Consider the following 24,160-nt stretch of genomic DNA (forward strand, 5'->3'; position numbering starts at 1 on the left):
AGAACCTACCCTGAAGTAGGAGATTAAAAAGTTCCTCAAAACAGTGTTCTAAGAAACGTGATCACTTTCAGTTCCTGCAGTGCGGATGAACTTCCCGAGAAAATTGTCTTAAATGGATTGGATACATTGTGGTGGGCAGCACAGAGGTGCAGTAGTTAGCACTGTTGCCTCACAGCAAGAAGGTTCTGGGTTTGAGCCCAGTGGCCAACGGGGGCCTTTCTGTGTGGAGTTTGTATGTTCTCTTCTGGGTGCTCTGGTTTCCCCAACAGTCCAAAGACATACAGTTAGGCAAACTGACAACTCTTAAATTTGTCCATTAATCAAGATTGGAGAGGGATGGGCGCCGCCAAGTTTAAAATGCCCTCGACACACCAATGATGGACTGTTAAAATGTCATCAGTGGTGCCCTTATGGCCTTTGCCACCTATGGGATGAAGAAGAACACACACTGTGGTGTGTAAATATGTTAGAAACCTGTGACTGTGAAGTGTTCAACACGTCTTTTTCTGAGGTGAGAAACCATGACGTGTTAGCAGGTGTGACAGTATATCAATGTGTGTGTGTGTGTGTGTGTGTGTGTGTGTGTGTGTGTGTGTGTGTGTGAGATACTGTATACCAAAAATGACACATTTGCATTCTTCATGAAAGACATCATGAGACTGATGGAAGTGTGAAGTGAAGTCTCTCTCTCTCTCACGCACACACACATGCACACACACTCAGAGCAATGTCCTTATAAAGCAGTAGTGGGGGACGTTTGATGGAAAACAGCTCTCTACAGCATTCCTTGGCTACTTTAACAGAAATAAAAGAAATGAGACATAATTAGCTTCAGCTTTTGAGCTCATTATGTTACACCATCTCTGTTTTCCATCTTGCTAATGCATTAACCCTCAGTGTTTTAAACACATGTCAAACACATATTATGGATCTGGAGCTTAAGATCTGATGACAACATAATACACTGCTGCAGTGTTTAAATCACCGAGATGATTTATGGATTTAAACACCAGCTACGGCCAAGCCAGAGATGATGCCAGATGCCAGAGCTAATGTCACTCAGCAGCGCTGCTGTTTTTTTTTCCCCCCAGTTCAGGGAATCCATTTACAAGCAGAAACAAAAAATCATTTTGTTATTTATGCGCTTGTTCTGATACGTTACCGTTTCTACAGTAACGGCTCGCTCACAAGGAGGTGTACAACGGACGCTCGACTGTTAATAAATGAATTTTAAAAACGTGCGTGATCGTCGATCTGTTCGGAGATTTGTATGGAACGTTTACGGAAGGAGTCTCCAGTGTCAGCGCTTTGTAACCATCAGTTGCAAAGTTTTCCGACATTTTCAGGACAGAAGAAAAGACAACGCTTCTTTGAGGTTTCTTAGTAACATTCATAACAAGCTGCTTTTTCTGTCATTAACTTCAAGACACAGAATAAAGACAGAATGGCGACGGAACGACTGTTTATCGCTGCTTTAAATAGAAACTCTCTTGCTTCACGGATGTTCCTCAACCAGAGGCGATTCTAGAGTCTGTTGTGGCCCAAAGCAAAAATTTCCAGGGGGGCCCTTCTGACCAGTGTTCATCACCAATATTCATTCATTCATTCATTCATTCATTATCTCTAGCCGCTTTATCCTTCTACAGGGTCGCAGGCAAGCTGGAGCCTATCCCAGGCTATCTACGGGCGAAAGGCGGGGTACACCCTGGACAAGTCGCCAGGTCATCACAGGGCTGACACATAGACACAGACAACCATTCACACTCACATTCACACCTACGCTCAATTTAGAGTCCCCAGTTAACCTAACCTGCATGTCTTTGGACTGTGGGGGAAACCGGAGCACCCGGAGGAAACCCACGCGGACACGGGGAGAACATGCAAACTCTGCACAGAAAGGCCCTCGCCGGCCCCGGGGCTCGAACCCAGGACCTTCTTGCTGTGAGGCGACAGCGCTAACCACTACACCACCGTGCCGCCCCATCACCAATATGTTATAAATAATCTGACACCAACGAAAAATGTATGAAACCAAAGTTTTTTTAAATTCCAAATGTGAAAATACAATGGTAAAGAACAATAAAAAACAAAATAAATAAACCCTCGGGCCCCGACTCTCGGGGGGGGGGCCTGGGCCAGAGGGCCCCAAGCAGTTGCCTGCCTTGCCTGTTCACAAGCTGCGCGTCTGTCCTCAACCTTAAATGTAACTATAAATGGATAAATAGTACGATGTGTTGTTCTTTCAGAAATGAAATATTGTACTTGCTGTGGTGTAAGAGGAATAAAACACGTGCTGTTGTAGGAAAATAATCAACTTCAGTGCATGTGGGAACAGTATCACTACCCTGCTGTTGATTATTTTACTGGAGCAGCACGTCACGCAGCGATTTATTCCTTATTCAAATGTGTGTTTTGGATATGTGCACACATTTAAATATCGGTTCCTCCAAATGTGATTTCTTTCTCTCTTGCTTTCGGACACACCCATGAGTCTCGCGCTCTGTGGGCGGGGATTACCGAGGACGAGCGCCTGCACTTTGGTCGCGTGCACGTGCGCGGCGGCGGTGATTGAAGTGGCTCGCGCTTTGTCGGGGAGGAAACTTCAAGCAGCGCGTGCAGCTTGGGGAGATTCTTTTTTGTGCGCGCGCGTTAAAGTTTTTGATGTTGTTTTTTGTTTTTCCCTAAAAAAAGAAAAAAGAAAACGAACAGCTTTTATCTGAGAGGATCTGAAACCGGGACATGTAAGAGCTTTTACACTTTTTTTCTGAAATGTTTTAATGAAATGTTTTTCAAGTGTGCATGTTTCTATTCTATTCTATTCTATTCTATTCTATTCTATTCTATTTAAAGTCCAGACTAAAAGCTGTGAGAGATCAGTGTGTATCTGCTGTACAGTATGTTAGAGTTTGTACTGCGCTGTAGATTCCAGCAGAGTGATTCAGAGCTTTCATTTACTCCAGCAGATAAAATGGGCGAATATTTAACCACCTTGTGTGTGTGTGTGTGTGTGTGTGTGTGAGAAATATCTTAACTCAAACCATCTGTATTATCATTGCTGGAAAGTTCACACTGTTGACAAAACTACCATTTTAACCTCTTAACCAAACACGATTCTGAAAACACATTTTCAAGATAGGAATCCTCCTCCTCTTCTCACACACACACACACACACACACACACACACACACACACACACACACACGTTCACCTTCACCAGGTTCTCCTTTTGATTTCTGAGAACGAGATCATTTGCACTTCCCCAGAAACGATGTATTTCATGGGTGTTTAATCTCACCTGGATACTTTCAAGCTGCTGCTGCTGTTATCATAAACACTGCCCTGTTGCTCATCTCAGGACTTTTATTCACATTATTCACACTAGTGTTTGTTTACTCTTCTACACCTGTATACTGGAATGATTTATAAACCCAGAAGAGGACATGCTGTTCATCATGTTGTCTCAGAGTTTTTCCTTGCCTTGGTCTTTAGAGAAGCGAACTCTCATCATCACTGTCAAACCCGATTCGGGCTTGAGGTGAAACATATTTGGTTAACTTGGCCAGAATTGCAGCAGTAGGGGGGCCGGTTCCTTTCTGCACACCCATACAGACCTATGGTGTAATTGAGAGTAATTTAGAGTAGCCAGTTAACCTAACGGGAAGCCGGAGCACCCAGAGGAAACCCACGCAGACATGGGGAGAACATGCAAACTCCACACAGAAAGGACCCTGTCGGCCACTGGGCTTGAACCCAGAACCTTCTTGCTGTGCGGCGACAGTGCTAACCACTACACCACCGTGCTGCCGATCTAAAACTACATTAACTGTATTTCCATTTCCTGAATGTAATTATCCACATTACATTCTTGCCTGGGCAGCACGGTGGTGTAGTGGTTAGCGCTGTCGCCTCACAGCAAGAAGGTCCTGGGTTCGAGCCCCGGGGCCGGCGAGGGCCTTTCTGTGTGGAGTTTGCATGTTCTCCCCGTGTCCGCGTGGGTTTCCTCCGGGTGCTCCGGTTTCCCCCACAGTCCAAAGACATGCAGGTTAGGTTAACTGGTGACTCTAAATTGACCGTAGGTGTGAATGCGAGTGTGAATGGTTGTCTGTGTCTATGTGTCAGCCCTGTGATGACCTGGCGACTTGTCCAGGGTGTACCCCGCCTTTCGCCCATAGTCAGCTGGGATAGGCTCCAGCTTGCCTGCGACCCTGTAGAAGGATAAAGCGGCTAGAGATAATGAGATGAGATGAGACATTCTTGCCTCCATCAGATTGTCTTTATTCTTCTGTTTTTAGAATATTTATTAACTCGCTGTCACTTTATACCACATGACACTGCGTCTGTCCTTTACTGACTTATAGATTAGTGTTTCTTGTTAGTATTTGGTGACTGTAATGTTATGTGTTAAGCCTATAATTGTATGATGCTGTAACAAAAAAAAAATCTTTCAGTGATCAGTAAAGCTGTCTCTCTGTCTGTTTATTGCTCTTACACTGTGGTTCTCTAACTGGGGTCTGTGATGTATATTTTGATGTATCGTAATTATTTATTTATTGTAGTTTTAAACCAAAATTACCAGTTTGATATGATGTTCAACATTATTTTTTTTTAATCGGAACTTTTTAAAAGCTCAATACCTTTTACACCATAATATGGTTGTATTTTCTGGTTTAAAAGTGTTCATGGCCTAATTTAATGTCAGCTCCAACTTCAGTTGCTGTTGTCATGGTAACAAAATGATATAATCTCTTAAGCTTTTCACTTTATCAGATCATGCCTCCAGACCTGATTTTGGTGATCCAGAATCCACTGTAGTTTTATTTCTGGAATGAAAATTCTAACGGTGCAGGTTAAGATGAAATATGATGAATGATTACATAAAAGAGATAATGTAAAAAAAATTCCTCTGTATGTCTGGAATCCTGCAAGGTTTGGTGGTGATTCTCTTTTAACAGACCTGTTTGATTCATCATGAATAAATGTGTTAAAACAAGCAGAGATTCTTCATCCAGGTCATGTGTGTCTTCGGTTCCAGTTCCTATCACACCTGGTCTGTTTGGACCTTAGATAGTGCTTTATATGTGTGGTGACCTGAAGAACTGGATCAAGAACCTTTGATCAAACCCACTTATCAGTTCAATGAACAAACCTACTTGGGTGTCTCATTTTCTTTTCCTCATTATAGGTCTGAGCTGGAGTGATGGACACCAGACCTCCAGTTTTACTCACTTGAGATCTAAAGGACTCCACACAGGATGTGGATCAGGAAAGTACGAGTGTAGAACCTTCACACACGTTTATATCAGCTCTGTGTGAGAGATGGGCTCCAGTCTGACGTGTGTCGGTGTAGTGTGGGCTCTGATCTCACTGCTGAGTGCCGCTGCCTGCTGTGTGGGATTCTTCATGCCTTACTGGCTCCTGGGCTCTCAGATGGGGAAGCCAGTATCGTTTGGGACGTTCCGGCGCTGCTCGTACCCAGTGCGAGATGAGGTCCATGGCAGCACAGTGATGATGGAGCATTGTGGACGCTATGCCTCGTTCCTGAGCATACCCAGCCTTGAGTGGAGGATCTGTACGGTGGTGACAGGAACCGGGTGTGGCCTGCTGCTGCTTGTGGCCCTCACGGCACTCATGGGCTGCTGCGTGTCAGACGTTATATCACGCACCATCGGGCGAGTGGCGGGAGGGATCCAGTTTATGGGAGGTAAGTTTGGGAGAAAAGTAGATGGATGAATAAGAGGCAGTTTAATGTTTCAAATCTGGACATCAGATAGAGATAGAACTTTGTATAATGTATTCAAAGGATGGACTTTGGCATAAATGCATTTGGAGATAGATAGATAGATAGATAGATAGATAGATAGATAGATAGATAGATAGATAGATAGATAGATAGATAGCAAGCATTTTGAAGACAGATAAATGCTTGCATGATGGACTTGATATAGATGTATAACTTGGATAGATGGATAAATTAAATGAATGGTGGGTGGATGCTTTATTGTGTTTATGGATGGATGGTTTAATGAATGAACCAATGTCTGGATATAGAAATGGACTATATGATGGATGGATGGATGGATGGATGGATGGATGGATGGATGGATGGATGTGAATCTGTTTAATCCCTATTTTTTGTTATGACTTGCAAAATTGACTAGGTAGAAGGATGAATGGATGGATTGAGAGTTGGCTGTAGTAATGAATCTATAGTTGGGTCACTGAATTGATGGCTGCATGACTGAATAAAAGGAAAGGTGGGTAGATGGATTACTTGAGGGATGGATGGATGCATTATTAGGTTAATGGATGGATGGATGAAAGATGGATGAATGTAGATGAAGGAATGAAAGGAATGGTGGGTGGGTGGATGGGCTGATGGATGGATGGATGGATGGATGGATGGATGCATTATTCCTTTGGATCAGTGGATGGATGGATAAATGGGAGGTGAATGAAGGGATAGATGAACATGAATGAATGAATGAATGAATGAAAGGAATAGTGGGTGGGTGAATGGCCTGAGGGATGGATGCATTATAGGATATATGGATGGATGAGTGGGTGGATGGATAGATGAATGAAAAGATTGGTGGGTGGGTGGACAGATGGACAGATGAATGAAAGGGTGGGTGGGGGATAGATGAATGAAAGGATTGGTGGGTGGGTGGATAGATGAATGAAAGGTGTGTGTGTGAGTGGATAGATGAATGAAAGGATTGGTGGGTGGATGGATAGATGAATGAAAGGATGAGAGGATGAGCACCTGTATACACTTTCCTTCACTATCTTTGTTTTATTCAATTTTTTAATCTTTTTTGGCTTGTGTTGATTCCTTGTGTGATGGTAGATTTTGTGTGTGTGTGTGTGTGACAAAGAGTGGAGTTGGTGTAGTGAGACACATCATTTTCATTCCCTCAGGTGTGAAATGTTTCTCTCTCTCGTCTTTGTGCCTCCTTTGTCTTTTCTCTTTTCTTTCTTTGCATACTTGATCACACACTTGTGAACAGAAATAATAACATAATAATAACTGGCGATGCTGTGTGTGTGTGTGTGTGTGTGTGTGTGTGTGTGTGTGTGTGTGTGTGTGTGTGTGTGTGTGAGAACGAAACAGAATTGTTCAAATAAGGATATAACGAATGTGTGTGAAGGACTCGCTTCTTTTCTCTTCTGTCTCTCTCTCTCTCTCTCTCAATGTGAATGAGTTCTTGTGTGTGTGTGTGTGTGTGTGTGTGTGTGTGTGTGTGTGTGTGTGTGTGTGTGTGTGTTTTCTCTCAGGGATCTTCCTCATGTCTCACTCAGGAATGTAAAGAATGTTTCCCACAGTGAGGTGACAGGATGTGTGTGAGAGGGAAATGTGTAGACACACACACACACACACACACACGAAATGGTGCAATGTGGTTTTTTTTTTCCTTATCAGTTAATGTCCCGTCTCTTATCTTTATAAAGACTCAGGTGAAGGTTAGATAGGAGACAGACGGTTAGGAATGAGATGGAGATGAAAGTCTTTCCTGACTGATTTCATCAGAAGAAAATTCCCGCCTCAGGTGTGTGTGTGTGTGTGTGTGTGTGTGTGTGTGTGTGTGTGTGTGTGCGTGTGTGTTAATGTTGCTAACATGCAACAGTGCGTAACAAGTCGTGATTAGCTTCTCAGGTTGTTCATTTGTTTCCTCGCAGTCGATTGTGGTGCATAGTTTCATCCCAGACTGGGCAGAATCATATCCGGCCAATCTTAATCAGAATTCATTCATTTCGGCTCCAGTGTGGCACAAAACAAGTCTGAGTTCTCTATCGCTAGGAGACCACGATCGTGGAGGCGGGACTCTGAAGCTGTGCCCACAAAGAATGTTTTTGTTTACCAGAGGAACAGAGAAAACTATGTTTTCAAAAACATCTGGATTTGTGTGGACAAGAAACGGGACAGAAGAGAAATAACCATCTTGCTGTCTGGGTGGGTGGGACATATTTCCTGTCTCCTCAGAGTGACACGAGCCAATCACAGTGTCTTTGGAGTGTTATTAGCATTAGCACACTCTTCCTTTGACTGTCGCACATCTGGGAGGAAGCACTTGGACAGCATGAAGGTTCACAGCTCGCAGGTGTGAACATATTGTGAAACTGGGACATCGATGGGACATGGACATAACATTTCATTGCACACGCACACACACTCTCTTTCATACTCAGACACGCATTTGATTAAACTTTTCATGAGCAAGTAAACAGTTGTGGCTCTGTGCACATGGTCTCTATCAGGTCCTCTCTGGTATGCAGTGCAGCATTCTCCTTAGAGCAATCAGTCTGGAATGTTCCCTCGTTCCCTTCAGAGGGAAAAACAAATCAGTGAGCTCACTTCACCGTTCATGTCACCACTTGATGGTGTTGGGTTCCGTCTCTGGGTTCCTCAGGACATCTCTTTAGATTTATTGCGATGTCCCTGGAACATTTACGCTCCATTATTTATCTGATGAAAATGAAGGCTCTGAGAAACGTGAGCTGCGTCTGAGGAGACGACGATTAAGTTTGTTCAGAGACTACGTTCTTTTATGGGGTTTAAGTCACACTTGTGGGTTTTTTTTTTTTTCTGTAATATTTTGGAAAGTAAAATTCATTTCAATGGATTTTTTTTTTGCTTTCCTGATTGCTAGTGTGAGTAAATCAACCTCATCCGATTGAATTTAACGTATTGTGAGGATGAAGAAGAAAAGAAGAAAGGCTGCAGTGTTTCCAGAATAAATCTCACATTGTTCTGCTCATGAACACGCTTTTATCATCTGTTGCTGAAATGAAAATGAGTTCATGTCCGTGCTTGGATGCACACATATACTGTGTGTGTGAGTGGGTGGAGAGACTTGAGTTATGTTCTGTGTCTTATTCTATTGGTGTGTGTTGACAGCTTGGGTTCTGAATAATGTGTAATGCACAGCAGCTAAGTGGCACACACACACACACACTTTCTCTGAATCCACTATCCCAAAGCAACTAAATCTGAAAACAACTATTTTTGTTATTTTAACGTGCTCATCACATTTTAATATGATCACGTGACCTCCTTCTGCCTTCGAAGTCAGCAGACTTCATTGTATTCCTGTTTTCTGTTTGAGATACACAAGCGACACTTGGGCGTGTGAGAAAGCGTGTATTGTATTGTATCGTCAGTACAAAGGAAAATAATATAAAGAATTGATGTAAAGGCCACAAACCCTGTGTGTACGCAATTTTGTATAGTTTCCGTGTTTCACTGTGGACGAGAAACTTTTTGGAAACTGACTGACTGAAAGTGGGATTGAAGCCAAAATATATAAAAACAGCATTTTCTAATTGAACTCTTGGTGTCAACAATCCCTTAAACTCTAAACACCCCACCCCCCGACTGATGCGTTTTCAAATCCTGTATTTTAAATTCCTGTGATCCATCATGGATGCTTTTGAGTAACTCTAGAATAGTATCATGCAGTCACTGTTAAAAATTTGATCTCAAAACAATAAATATTCCTCTTCCTTTCTGCATTAGTCATCGTCTATGAACAAGGCCACGTCACAAACACTCATCTGGACTCCATAGGCCTTTTATTGTGCTCGTAATCAGTCTTGATTTACAGCGACGGAGATGAGGAAATGATTTTCCACACCGGCAGGGGACAGCGGTCTGTATATTTGAACAACACAGAAATGAAATCCAGAATGGTCTCAGGATGCACTGTTAGTAGGCATGTAATGATGTATCATGTGATGATTAATCACGATACAAAGTTATGACAATTTCAGTCGATGAAATAAATATGAATTGTGATTATTATCAGGCTGCATAATGTCTGTTTTTCCTAGCTGTGATTACATTGCTTAAACAGCAGAGGGCGGTAATAATGTACAATCGTAATAGGGAATACATGTGACTTCACAGGAGGGGGAAGTAACACAGCACTGATGCCATGAAAACACAAAAAGCAGATCTAAAATGGGAAAGAGCTGTTGTGTGATTGACTCTACAAATAGATTTAACAAGACTGCTGAATGATAAAGGAAAAGAGGTAATTGTTTCCTGTTTAATTCTGACTTCAGCCTTCACAAATGTTAAGAAAAGGTCTATTTGTTATGAATGTTTTTTATTTTTAATAAAAGGATTATTTTAGGTAATAATTTATTATATTTTACTCCATCCTTTACAAATGTGGGTAAATAATTATTGTGGGTTATAAAGAAAATGATTTTTTTTTTTAAAGCAAAGGAATATTTCGGTTGATAAAATAAGGAAAATGTTGCATTTTTTTTGTTTATTTCTTCATTTAATTTTTTTAAAAGATATGGTGGGAAAACTGAATTGTGAACGCAATATTGTGAATCAAATCGAATCATGAATTGAGTGAATTGTTGCATGGCTAACTGTTAGTACATCATTTTGGGAGACTTGGTGAACTAATAACACCAATGAGAACCACAGAGATGGTGGATGGGTGGATGAATACTTTATTGATCCTGAAGGAAATTTAGTAAAGGAGAAGAAAGGAACTGTGGACCGTTGGACATTTTTACACTTTGTTTTTGCAGCCAGGGGTGGCACGGTGGTGTAGTGGTTAGCGCTGTCGCTTCACAGCAAGAAGGTCCGGGTTCGAGCCCCGTGGCCGGCGAGGGCCTTTCTGTGCGGAGTTTGCATGTTCTCCCCGTGTCCGCATGGGTTTCCTCCGGGTGCTCCGGTTTCCTCCACAGTCCAAAGACATGCAGGTTAGGTTAACTGGTGACTCTAAATTGAGTGTAAGTGTGAATGGTTGTCTGTGTCTATGTGTCAGCCCTGTGATGACCTGGCGACTTGTCCAGGGTGTACCCCGCCTTTCGCCCGTAGTCAGCTGGGATAGGCTCCAGCTTGCCTGCGACCCTGTAGAAGGATAAAGCGGCTACAGATAATGAGATGAGATGAGTTTTTGCAGCCTGCGCAATGGGGCAGAGCCATCAGGTGGTTTTCCAGATTAAAAAGCTCATTGATTTTCAAATTAAATACACAAACTGGGAACTGACTGATCTGTCACTTTGTTAAGAGTTTAATTCAAATGTCATGGCATAAATGTCATGTATACAGTATAAGTAATTACAAAGAGTTCTTCAAAGGATTCTACGTAGAATCTTGTAGAAGGTGATACAAGTTGCACCTTCACAACCACCTAGCATTTGGGACGCAAACATAAACATTTTTTACTCTACTGCTATCTTGATCTGCTCAAGATTATATAATTGTTTGGCCATTTTCAAGCAAATAAACCTTCCAAAGATCCCTTTGGAGAACCTTTGTTCCGCCCCAAAACCTGTATAATGTAACGTGTTCTTTTCTTGCGCATCTACGTTTATTATTTTTAACCCTTTCCATGTTCTATAAAGTTTATTTCCATTTAAAATTCTCACTTAAGAGCTCATCAGAAGCCCCTGAAAGTCATTGTGGTCATGTTATAGCGAGGGGGGAAAAAGGAAACGTGGCTTTCTGCGACACCCGCTGTGTCCTTCTGCTGTTCTGGAAAATTCCACAGCCGACCCGAGGAGATAGATTTTCCTTTTCGCAAAAAAAGAGCCAACTGAACTGAAACATCATTAATGAGAGAGTGAGCTGTTTTTCCTCCACCACCAACTCCATCGATTACAGTACAGTAGGGGTGTGTGTGTTACTTGTAATCAATTGTGCTCCATGCCTCCGAGTGAGGAAAGTAATAAATGGTTGAAATAAGCAAAAATAATCCCTTGTAGCTAGCAGTAAATGTCGTCTTGTTAAATATTAGCAGAAAAATCGTGCTGCGTTCAGGAAACCGTAAGATATAAATATTGCATCTTATCAGTCTTGAGAATGTTTTTATCCATACCCTCCTGTAGAAGTGCACCACTTAGGCACCTGATGTAGTGCACTCTATGTTCAAACTGAATCAAACAAATGGTGATAACTTCTGAGAAGTTGGTCATGTGACTCAAATTGTATCATGTGATAGTAATTCTGATTGTTATCCAGTATATCAATGATTAATAATTATTGATCAAAGACGACATCAAACACGAGTGTGTTCATGCGTATCCAAACAATATGCTTGAAACACATTTTTACACGAAATTAAATGCATTATTGCGTAAAAAAATATAAAGGTGTAGAAACAGAACTGAGGTCACACACACAAGGGACTTACAACTCCAGCAACACCGTATTTTGAATCTTGTTTTATTTGATATCATTGTGCAGCGACTAAAACAGCTACAACTCTTTCACTGTAGCTAGATTTTAATTTCTTTGCATGCAGGATCTTGGATTGTTACTAGTTTTGACTTATTAGTAATTGACTTTCTGTGGATCCCCATAAGGGTCACGGTAGTGTTGTAGTCAAGACCATCTAAACCAAGACCAAGTCATGACCAAGACCAAAGTGTATCAAGACCGAGACCAAGACTTTGAGGGGTTGAGATCAAGTCAAGACCACGACTTTGAGGGGCTGAGACCAAGTCAAGACCAAGACCAGACCAGGGGGTGTGAAAGGGGGTGGAGGAGGGGTGACCGCTATTAACAGTAATGAAATTTCAAATTAGCCATGAAATTTTGCTGAAAGTGCGACCACATTATTGGTCGTGCTTTCAGCAGGACGTTTTGCGTCCAATGACCGTAACGATGTTAACAAATAAATCAGGCAATGCACAGGCAATTTAGTGAAATCCCCACAGTTGTGGTCTTGACCAGTCTTGAAATAAAATCTAGAGTCCCTTTGTCCAAGACAAAGTAAAAATGCGGTTGATTCCGAGACGAGACCGAGACCCTCAAAACGTGGTCTTGAGATCAAGACGAGTCTCGAGTCCTACAACACTAGGTCTCGGTGGAGATTTTTTTGCTACTTTTACATTCCCTTACAATAATTTTGCATGAACCAAAACCTTAACCCTTATTGTGAAGTAATGCAGAGGTAGCTCAAAATAAAAATCCCCACACTGACCCACAGGGGGCTCTCTAACTATCTCTTTGTGCAATAATAAAAAATAACTCTTGGGCTCCATCCAAATTCTCAGGATGTACTCATGAGGGTTAAGTCCCTATGACACGACTATAACTGTTTGTATGTTCAGTGAGTATGCGAGCGAGTAGTAAGGACACAATTCGGACATGGACAACGTATACCCACGTATACTACAAAATAAACATTTTTTAAAATATATTTCTGTAACACCAGAAATATTTAAACAGTTCCTGATACATCTGTATCTTCACTTCGGACAGCCATCTTTCTGTTTTTCCCAGGGGAATTCTTCTTTGGTTATTCGGAGGCTCCAGCTGAATTATGGGATTGTGTAGTGTAGCGTAGTGTGCAGGGGCAATTTCTCAAAGACAACAAGGGAAGCCGAACTTCCCCTAAAATTCTCTCCCCAAACTGCGGCATCTACGACGTTGAATTCTCATTAAAACAATAGCTTGCATAACATAATATATGCCCAAGATTGTATTTACGTTCATAACTATCCCTATGTCATCCTGTAACTTATTTGAGTGATGTCTGACAAACTTGCAGTTCGCTACGAGAATCACCTTTGCTGCCAGGCTGTAACCTTTCTTATTTCAATGGGCTCTATGGACTGGCAGCCGGGTATCCATTGCAGTCTACGAGACGGCTCTGAACAGCCAATTTCGGCTAGTTGTTATTGGTTAAAATCGACAAAATCGTCACTTCCAGGGAAGCCGGGTATCTCTGGGGGTAAACGGGACATGGGAGGGCCAAGAAGCCGGCTGATAAAGGATTATTGGAGGTAGTGTTTGAAAGACATGAGGAGGGCGGTCGCTGTACTTCGGCGAGGAACACGGTAAGCATGATCAGTCAGTCCCTAGCGGATGTCGAGAAAGTGTAGTCGTGTGCCAAAGTGCTGTCCAAATTTCTTTTCATATAAACGTTTCTTCTCATTGATGTCTCTGTACATTACTCTGTAAATAAATGTAAATATTACTCGTTGTGCTCCGTTAACTTTCATCCATTCTATCAGTTTGATCATTCGTGAATTCACTCGTTTATTTCATTTGTAGTTCAATCAACGTGGTTGTAGGCTAGCTTGAGCCTTATTGGGATCTGCAGTGCTAGCTGCTAACAGCTGGTATCTACGGTATCTGCTATAATGGCAAACGTCGTGGACATGCTTTTGTCAAAATGTTTTGACACTCTGCCATATGAGGAGAAAGTGAGAATTAAAGAGCAAGGCAGACCAAAGCCCAAGCTTAATCTCATTCAAAAATCAGCAGGTCATAACAGGTCTTTTCAGGTGTCTTGGTATGAAAATGTGAACTGGTTGACTGGGTCTCCTGTGACTAATAAAATGTACTGTTGGCCATGTCTTTTGATGAAGCCCTCTCAGGGAAATTTAGTTTGGTCAAAAGATGGGTTTGGGGACCTGGTGAATTTCAAAAGGGCTTGCAAAAGGCATGAAACGAGCAATGAGCATGTCATTTCATGTGCAAGACTTAGCTGTCTGGGGAGGGTCAGGGTGGAACATGCCATCGATGAAGGTGCTCATATAAATAGTCTCATTCATCTCATTATCTCTAGCCGCTTTATCCTGTTCTACAGGGTCGCAGGCAAGCTGGAGCCTATCCCAGCTGACTACGGGCGAAAGGCGGGGTACACCCTGGACAAGTCGCCAGGTCATCACAGGGCTGACACATAGACACAGACAACCATTCACACTCACATTCACACCTACGGTCAATTTAGAGTCACCAGTTAACCTAACCTGCATGTCTTTGGACTGTGGGGGAAACCGGAGCACCCGGAGGAAACCCACGCGGACACGGGGAGAACATGCAAACTCCACACAGAAAGGCCCTCGCCGGCCACGGGGCTCGAACCCGGACCTTCTTGCTGTGAGGCGACAGCGCTAACCACTACACCACCGTGCCGCCCTGTATAAATAGTGTGCATCATATAATGTTCATGAATCTGAAGTGTGTATATTGTTCAGTAATGTTAAGAGAATGGTGGGCTCTGTGTTATAGGTTATACCTGGGTATAATATTCAAGGTTCTGTGTGTTGCATAGCCTACCTGGTTATGAATTTCCAGACTGTGTTGCAGAAGATGTACAAGGATGTGTTGCACAGCTGGGTGTTGTGTTAAAGACTCTGTGTTGCATATCAGGGTATGATGTTCAAAGCTCTTTGTTGAATAGCCAGTGACTTTTGGATGTTTGATATTTTTGATTAAGGATATGAGGTACTAGCCTGGCAAGCCAGACTATAACATGAAATGTACAAGCAAAAATACTTTCTGCCACTAGGTGGGGTTGTCTAGTGCACTATGCTAATGGGGCACACCTTTCTATGCTTTGATATCCGGCCTACAGGTTTTACGATGAATGCGTAAAATGGGCTTCCCCTGTTTTAAAAACCAGCAGCCGCCACTGGTAGTGTGGTATGTTTGCATACCACGGATGGAGGAGATCATCCAGGTACCGTTCAACTACTATTAAATGCCTACTGAGTATTTAGACAACCTACAGACTGCTTTTTGCATATGCATAGTGTAGAAGTATGTGTATTCGAACGCAGCCGTGGTGGTACATGCACAGCTAGCACTGATAGTGTTATATTCATCGCTCTCTGCTGGTTATAATTTGAACTGCAAGAACATAGAAATATTTCCACCTGACTGTCTGTATTCCCAGCATCCAGTGCTTTTAATAAAGATGAATGAATGAAATATAGATGGTGTTGGACGCGCATAGAAATATGATTGAAGTATAAAATAAAAACTGTTCATGCCAGCTGTTATATGTTTCTGTAAAGTGTAGAAGTGACTTGAAATGAGCTTGATATGAGCAAGCAGCACTGTGTGAGAATTTTTTCCATGTAAATGATTTTCACAATCATGATCTGGGGATAAAGAGGCAGTTGGAGATAATACATGTGCAATTTTATTCTCTTTTAAAATTCACTACGAGACAACTAAGCTTCATTTTCTCTCATTTCAAAGCTGCTTTTAGAAAATTGAGCTATAAATTTTAAAAAAATCCTCAAAGCTGTGTGAAGATTCCTAATGAGAGGTGTGAGGTGTGTGTGCGCGCGCACCAAGATCTCAGACACATTGCGTTAATCATAGGGACAGGAGATAAACACATACGCACACATGAGAGAGAGGTGTTTAGTATCATGATGCCTCAAAATATCCCCGTGTTCTTCTAATATCCGCTACGTGTCCCCTTGTGTACGGAATTTGAAGCCGATCGCAATGCATTCTGGGTAAACTGTGCTATTCGAGCTTTCAGTGATGACATGGTGAAGCTGTAGCGAACGAAGGTGTGTTTAAAGCTGTATTGGAACACAGCCATGATGATTTTACGTCACGGTGCAGCGCTCACAGATCTCAGAAATAACCACCAGCTCTTTGCTGTGAACACTGTCTCTCACCTCTGTCTGATCTTTAACCTGTGACCTGTTAGGATGTGAGATTTATGACTGACATTTTTTTCCAAAAACTTTAAAATGTCAGACTTTGTATTAGTAGTTTTAGTATTTAATTATCAGCTGAATGCTAGATTCAGTTCAGCTAAGCATGCTAATATTGCGAGCTGCTATCAATTTGAACTTTCAGATGACTTCCTGTTCACTTTGTTTGCGCACTACAAAGGGATCTATCCATCCTACCCAGTGCCCTACAGAGAGATGTTTTAGATTCTGCCACCATAAATGCACAACTTGGTGTGTGTGCATAGTTTGTGCTCAAACTTGGATGATTGGAAAAAGTATCGGCGCCCTCTGTATCCAAAATCTAACCTGCTTTGTTTGAAAATAATTTTAAAAGCCGAACAGTTCTGGGTTCGGTGGAAAAGCAGGAGATGTTTCAGTCCCCGATGTTCCATTAAGGGCAGCACGGTGGTGTAGTGGTTAGCACTGTCATCTCACAGCAAGAAGGTCCTGGGTTTGAGCCCAGTGGCTGGCGAGGGCCTTTCTGTGTGGAGTTTGCATGTTCTCGTGTCCGCATGGGTGTGCTCCGGTTTCCCCCACAGTCCAAAGACATGCAGGTTAGGATAATTGGTGGCTCTAAATTGACCGTAGGTGTGAGTGTGAATGGTTGTTTGTCTCTGTGTCAGTCCTGCAATGATCTGGTGACTTGTCCAGGGTGTACCCCGTCTCTCACCCATAGTCAGCTGGGATAGGCTCCAGCTTGCCTGCGACCTGTAGAACAGGATATGTGGCGAGAGATGATGGATGGATGTTCTGTTAAGTGACTCTGAGTGGGGATGAGATGTTCCTGCAGGGGGAGCTCCTGCTAAGCGCTAACAGCTAATATGGGTTCGAATAAAACACTAAACTCATACAAGCACTCATCGTTAGCATGTTTGTAGTCTTGATACGAAGCAGATGGACGTGTGTGGGATCATCATCATCATCATCCACCAGATGCTTTCACACATTTCCAATATGCCAGCAGTCCGGACCAGCTCAGCTGCAGGGAATGCCGTACTTTTTCCTGTCGTTTTCCCACTATGACCAGCTGCTTATTTCCCCCCTGCATCCTCTGCATGCTGTGATGACACAATGCCAGGATTATTTTGAGCATGTTCTTTATTAGCGGTATGTCAGACAGCAGATGGTGCAGTGCTGAAGGGGGTTTCGGTGCTCTGACGGCTTAATTCACGATTAAATTTGGGTCAACGCTCCTTAATATTCAGCTTGGAAGTGAAAATGAGAATGTGTCTACTCATAATGTAATAACAACAAAACCAAAACCAGCCTTATTTGGACAAGATTAGGTTTACACAGAGATCATTTTGAGGTGCTTCTCTGTGGTTTTATTTACCTCCAGATCATCCATGTTTGTGTTTTTTCCTCCTTCTTCCTCAAAGAAAAATAAAGACTAAATTACTGATGACTTTTTGACCATCTCTGGGGTCATCTGATCCTTTGAGTCTTGCAGTGTGCTTCCTGATTAGTGTGGAAAAATGAAATGAAGGAGAATTTTAAACCAAGAGAAAGCAAGCTAGATATTTCTCATCATTTTATTTGCCTCTGATCATGAACATATGAATGTGATTCAGTGCAGAGTAGAAAAACAGCAGAGCCAAGAAGGTTGGAGTGTACAAATTTGTTTTTAAGTGATCAATGAAAAAAAAAAAGATTAAAATATTTCCCGTGATGTTTTTCTTTTCAATTATATACATATTTTGTTTCAGACTAACATCTTTCCTCTGTGTGACTCGGTGTGTTATCGTAGAGACGGCTGATTTTGTAAACGATTCCTCTTTCAAACTGATTCATTTGGATGAGACACAAACAAATAAAGGTTATTTTTGAGGTTTTTCTTGCATCTATGCACTCAGACTGAAATCCCAACATCTTTCACTGTGACCTGCAAAATGTTTTTGGATGCTGTTCTGACTGGTGAATCAGTAACAGGGTGAAAACTGCAAAGATTGATTCAGTGAACCGGGTTTGTTCAAAAGAGTCGACTCAGTAAAGTGACCCTCACTGCACATTGTTGTTAGTGTGCTTTGATCAAATGACTCAGACTGAGCACTTTACACATATACAGCTCTCTCTCTCTCGTGTGTGAGTGCAGGCTTGCTGATTGGCTCTGGTTGCGCTCTGTATCCTCTCGGATGGAACAGTGAGGAGGTTCAGCAGACCTGCAGCAACACCTCGGACCAGTTTAACCTCGGTAAGATTACATTTCCAACATTTATTTTCCTGTAACAGCCATCCAGAAGTGTGTTTATTTGTTTATTATATTCCAGATTATCATAAGGGACGTGTGTGTGTGTGTGTGTGTGTGTGTGTGTGTGTGTGTGTAGGTTCGTGTGAACTCGGCTGGGCGTTTTACTGCACGTGTGTCGGAGCTGCTGTCACTGTGCTGTTGTGTACGTGGATGTCCTGCTTCGCTGGGAAAAAACAGAAACACTATCCATACTGAGACAGCACACGCACGCGCGCTCACACACACACACACACACACACACACACACACACACCTCCAACATGAAAAGTGGAACCTTCATGTTTTATGCCTCTTGAAAATCCCTGAAAGAGCAACTTTCTTGCATGACTGACCTTTGACCTTCCACCTTCCAAGGTGTGTCTTTTGAATTTTTCTTTTTTTTCAGAGTGGAAAAGACAATCTGCTCTTTATTTACAAAACCAGGTTTAATTTTTTTGGTTATTTAAAGTATAACAGTTGTTTTGTTTGTCCTCAGTGTGTCACTAAAGTTATTCAGGTTACTGATTTTTTTTTTTTCAGTTTTTATTAGCTATTGATGATGATGATGATGATGATGATAAGATTAAAAAATGGTAACTCTGCACATTTTATTTTATTACAACCCCAATTCCAAAAAAGTTGGGACACAGTACAAATTGTAAATAAAAACGGAATGCAATAATTTACAAATCTCAAAAACTGATATTGTATTCACAATAGAACATTGACAACATATCAAATGTCGAAAGTGAGACATTTTGAAATTTCATGCCAAATATTGGCTCATTTGAAATTTCATGACAGCAACACATCTCAAAAAAGTTGGGACAGGGGCAATAAGAGGCTGGAAAAGTTAAAGGTACAAAAAAGGAACAGCTGGAGGACCAAATTGCAACTCATTAGGTCAATTGCCAATAGGTCATTAACATGACTGGGTATAAAAAGAGCATCTTGGAGTGGCAGCGGCTCTCAGAAGTAAAGATGGGAAGAGGATCACCAATCCCCCTAATTCTGCGCCGACAAATAGTGGAGCAATATCAGAAAGGAGTTTGACAGTGTAAAATTGCAAAGAGTTTGAACATATCATCATCTACAGTGCATAATATCATCAAAAGATTCAGAGAATCTGGAAGAATCTCTGTGCGTAAGGGTCAAGGCCGGAAAACCATACTGGGTGCCCGTGATCTTCGGGCCCTTAGACGGCACTCCATCACATACAGGCATGCTTCTGTATTGGAAATCACAAAATGGGCTCAGGAATATTTCCAGAGAACATTATCTGTGAACACAATTCACCGTGCCGTCCGCCATTGCCAGCTAAAACTCTATAGTTCAAAGAAGAAGCCGTATCTAAACACGATCCAGAAGCGCAGACGTCTTCTCTGGGCCAAGGCTCATTTAAAATGGACTGTGGCAAAGTGGAAAACTGTTCTGTGGTCAGACGAATCAAAATTTGAAGTTCTTTATGGAAATCAGGGACGCCGTGTCATTCGGACTAAAGAGGAGAAGGACGACCCAAGTTGTTATCAGCGCTCAGTTCAGAAGCCTGCATCTCTGATGGTATGGGGTTGCATTAGTGCGTGTGGCATGGGCAGCTTACACATCTGGAAAGACACCATCAATGCTGAAAGGTATATCCAGGTTCTAGAGCAACATATGCTCCCATCCAGACGACGTCTCTTTCAGGGAAGACCTTGCATTTTCCAACATGACAATGCCAAACCACATACTGCATCAATTACAGCATCATGGCTGCGTAGAAGAAGGGTCCGGGTACTGAACTGGCCAGCCTGCAGTCCAGATCTTTCACCCATAGAAAACATTTGGCGCATCATAAAACGGAAGATACGACAAAAAAGACCTAAGACAGTTGAGCAACTAGAATTCTACATGAGACAAGAATGGGTTAACATTCCTATCCCTAAACTTGAGCAACTTGTCTCCTCAGTCCCCAGACGTTTACAGACTGTTGTAAAGAGAAAAGGGGATGTCTCACAGTGGGAAACATGGCCTTGTCCCAACTTTTTTGAGATGTGTTGTTGTCATCGAATTTAAAATCACCTCATTTTTCTCTTTAAATGATACATTTTCTCAGTTTAAACATTTGATACGTCATCTATGTTCTATTCTGAATAAAATATGGAATTTCGAAACTTCCACATCATTGGATTCTGTTTTTATTTACAATTTGTACTTTGTCCCAACTTTTTTGGAATCGGGGTTGTATTTTATTTTAATGTCATAATGCTTTATATTTAAATAATATTACCTGTTTATTGCCTTAAATATCTCACGTGCAATAAAAAAACAGCTCGCATAGAGCATTTGTCTCGGATGCAGAATAAATGGTGTCATTTTTATTTTGCCAAAATATTTCACTCATCATTTCACTATTTCACAATAATTAAATCTTTAAACTGGAGCTGCACTATTAATTTTAATACCGTTGTTTAATTCCGTCCTCATTTAAAATGGGAAATTCAGCAGATGCTGCGTGATTATACCAAGAAAATGAATGTTGGCCTGGATAATGATCAAGCAGGGAATTTTGCACATCTGCACTTTGGTCTCAGAGATATCAAACACAACCTCGAGGAACATTTCCAAAAGAAATGACCTAGTTGGCGTGTTTCAGGAAGATGAACATGCACATAATCCAGAATATTTGTCTTCTCTCTGGGTTGTTTCTTCTAAATACATACATTTTCCAGTAGTTTTTAACACACTTGAGGGTGTATGTGTTTTTTTTCCACACTTTAATAAGAATAAAACTTCCTTGAGATATCTTTTCTCTCTGAACATTTAAATGAGAAGCACATAACACTGATCAGGAATTGATGATGATTGGATGAGATTAAACACAATCCAACATAGCAGCTCTTCCAAATTCTACTTTTCCACATGATTTCTGATACATCATAAAGGCTTTTATTTCAATTTATTTGGGTCACGACAAGATGGGAGGAGGTTCTGGAAACTACTATTGCAAATAAAAACGTTTTACTTTTTTTATATTTCAGCAATTGATATACAGTAGGGCGGCACAGTGGTGTAGGGGTTAGCGCTGTCGCCTCACAGCAAGAAGGTCCTGGGTTCGAGCCCTGGGGCCGGCGAGGGCCTTTCTGTGTGGAGTTTGCATGTTCTCCCCGTGTCCGTGTGGGTTTCCTCCGGGTGCTCCGGTTTCCCCCACAGTCCAAAGACATGCAGGTTAGGTTAACTGGTGACTCTAAATTGACCGTAGGTGTGAATGTGAGTGTGAATGGTTGTCTGTGTCTATGTGTCAGCCCTGTGATGACCTGGCAACTTGTCCAGGGTGTACCCCGCCTTTCGCCCGTAGTCAGCTGGGATAGGCTCCAGCTTGCCTGCGACCCTGTAGAAGGATAAAGCGGCTAGAGATAAGGAGATGAGATGATATACAGTACTGTGCAAAAGTCATGCAATTTTTTTCTTTTCATACAAACTTTGTTATAGATTTCTATTTTGACTTTGATATCGAGTCAGTCCAAAAACATTTTAGAGTCCAAATGTTCATTGTTTTTCAGCACAAAATTAAATGTTGCAGAAAAAAAGTTGGTATCTGAGCAGTATATTCCATAAGAGAGCACTTTTCAGATTAAAAAAGAAAACTTAATGAAGGCTACTGGGTTTTGGTGCAAAATGAAGGAGTGTGACAAAGTGTCCAGAAGAACTGTGGCTGGTTCTGTCAGATGCTCAGGAAAACCTGCAGCTCATTTCCTTATCAAACTGCACTCACTGGACCTCATCTCATCTCATTATCTCTAGCCGCTTTATCCTTCTACAGGGTCGCAGGCAAGCTGGAGCCTATCCCAGCTGACTACGGGCGAAAGGCGGGGTACACCCTGGACAAGTCGCCAGGTCATCACAGGGCTGACACATAGACACAGACAACCATTCACACTCACACCTACGCTCAATTTAGAGTCACCAGTTAACCTAACCTGCATGTCTTTGGACTGTGGGGGAAACCGGAGCACCCGGAGGAAACCCACGCGGACACGGGGAGAACATGCAAACCCCGCACAGAAAGGCCCTCGCCGGCCCCGGGGCTCGAACCCAGGACCTTCTTGCTGTGAGGCGACAGCGCTAACCACTACACCACCGTGCCGCCACTCACTGGACCTCAGACTACTATTTTTTTTTTAAGCAAAGAGTCGTCTCACACCAAATATTGACTCTGTTTCATTTATTATGGCTCATTGATTACTGTTTATAGTATTTTTTAATGTCATTATTTTTAAGCCGGGCGGCACGGTGGTGTAGTGGTTAGCGTTGTCGCCTCACAGCAAGAAGGTCCTGGGTTCGAGCCCCAGGGCCGGCGAGGGCCTTTCTGTGTGGAGTTTGCATGTTCTCCCCGTGTCCGCGTGGGTTTCCTCCGGGTGCTCCGGTTTCCCCCACAGTCCAAAGACATGCAGGTTAGGTTAACTGGTGACTCTAAATTGAGCGTAGGTGTGAATGTGAGTGTGAATGGTTGTCTGTGTCTATGTGTCAGCCCTGTGATGACCTGGCGACTTGTCCAGGGTGTACCCCGCCTTTCGCCCGTAGTCAGCTGGGATAGGCTCCAGCTTGCCTGCGACCCTGTAGAAGGATAAAGCGGCTACAGATAATGAGATGAGATGAGAGATTTTTAAGCCATTTTTGATCGACAGCATTTCTTTCCATGTGCCCAAGACTTTTGCACAGAACTGTAGATTTCTGCCATCTAGCGTCAATTCTATTTGACTACTTACAAATAAGAAAGATTCGTGAAATATTATATTTTCTCTCGTGATTTGACAACACAGTCTAATAACATATAAACGTGCATAATAATTCACAACCCAACTGAAACCACACCACACCAGGACGTTTGATTCATTTTCGACGAATCGACTCGTTTCTTTTCACTGAGTCGGATCATTTGACTCGGCTCATGAGTCAGGACTCCTTCAACTCCCAAACGGCTCTCTGAATTTTCTTTATAAACCAGACCAAGCTTGTACCATGTTTTACGCTGTGATTATTTTTCTTTGCCTAACAACAGACGGAATGAGTGTTTTTGTGCTGCTGTTTAAACACAAACGGTTCATTATTTGATTCAGTTGTAAATTCGCTTCCGTGGTGACATGGCGCCTTGTCTGATTGGTGGGTTTCCCCTTTAGAATTGTGGGTAATGTAGTACTTCAGAGGTCAATCAAACTAAACGCAAACGCTAAATTATTGACTCGACACTGTCACATATTATCGCTTAAATCATTAATAATATCATTAATAATTACGTTCGTTACAGGAAAAAAAAACAAAGGAGTCATTATTTCCGGATTCTTCTTGTTATTTTGGTTCAAAAGAGACGGTTGGAAAAGAGAGCATGATGGCTGGTGTGACACGTGACCGGCTTTCTTTGATTTGATTGGATAGATTGAGTGAGTTGCAAACAGGCAATGACCAATCAGGACAAAGAACCAAACCAATCAGCG

At 42.1% G+C, this 24,160-nt stretch overlaps 1 protein-coding gene across 1 annotated transcript; it reads left to right on the forward strand.

Annotated features, from left to right (window-relative positions):
• Nucleotides 1–2,532: 2,532 nt before the first annotated feature.
• lhfpl6 (LHFPL tetraspan subfamily member 6) lies at nucleotides 2,533–20,283 on the forward strand. Its single transcript, XM_060909454.1, has 4 exons — nucleotides 2,533–2,741; nucleotides 5,184–5,702; nucleotides 18,552–18,650; nucleotides 18,784–20,283. Exons 2-4 carry the CDS (start codon nucleotides 5,318–5,320, stop codon nucleotides 18,900–18,902), a joined length of 603 nt encoding a protein of 200 aa, XP_060765437.1. The 5' UTR covers nucleotides 2,533–2,741; nucleotides 5,184–5,317; the 3' UTR covers nucleotides 18,903–20,283.
• Nucleotides 20,284–24,160: the final 3,877 nt, after the last annotated feature.

Source organism: Neoarius graeffei, chromosome 25, assembly GCF_027579695.1.
Source record: "Neoarius graeffei isolate fNeoGra1 chromosome 25, fNeoGra1.pri, whole genome shotgun sequence".
NCBI classification, from domain to species: Eukaryota; Metazoa; Chordata; class Actinopteri; order Siluriformes; family Ariidae; genus Neoarius; species Neoarius graeffei.

Bases quoted from the DNA above. Each gene is read 5' to 3' on its own strand.
- lhfpl6 (XM_060909454.1), top strand. From the start codon at position 5,318: ATGGGCTCCAGTCTGACGTGTGTCGGTGTAGTGTGGGCTCTGATCTCA. The intron at 5,703-18,551 runs GTAAGTTTGGGA...GTGTGAGTGCAG, and splicing joins AGGGATCCAGTTTATGGGAG to GCTTGCTGATTGGCTCTGGT. The intron at 18,651-18,783 runs GTAAGATTACAT...GTGTGTGTGTAG, and splicing joins CTCGGACCAGTTTAACCTCG to GTTCGTGTGAACTCGGCTGG.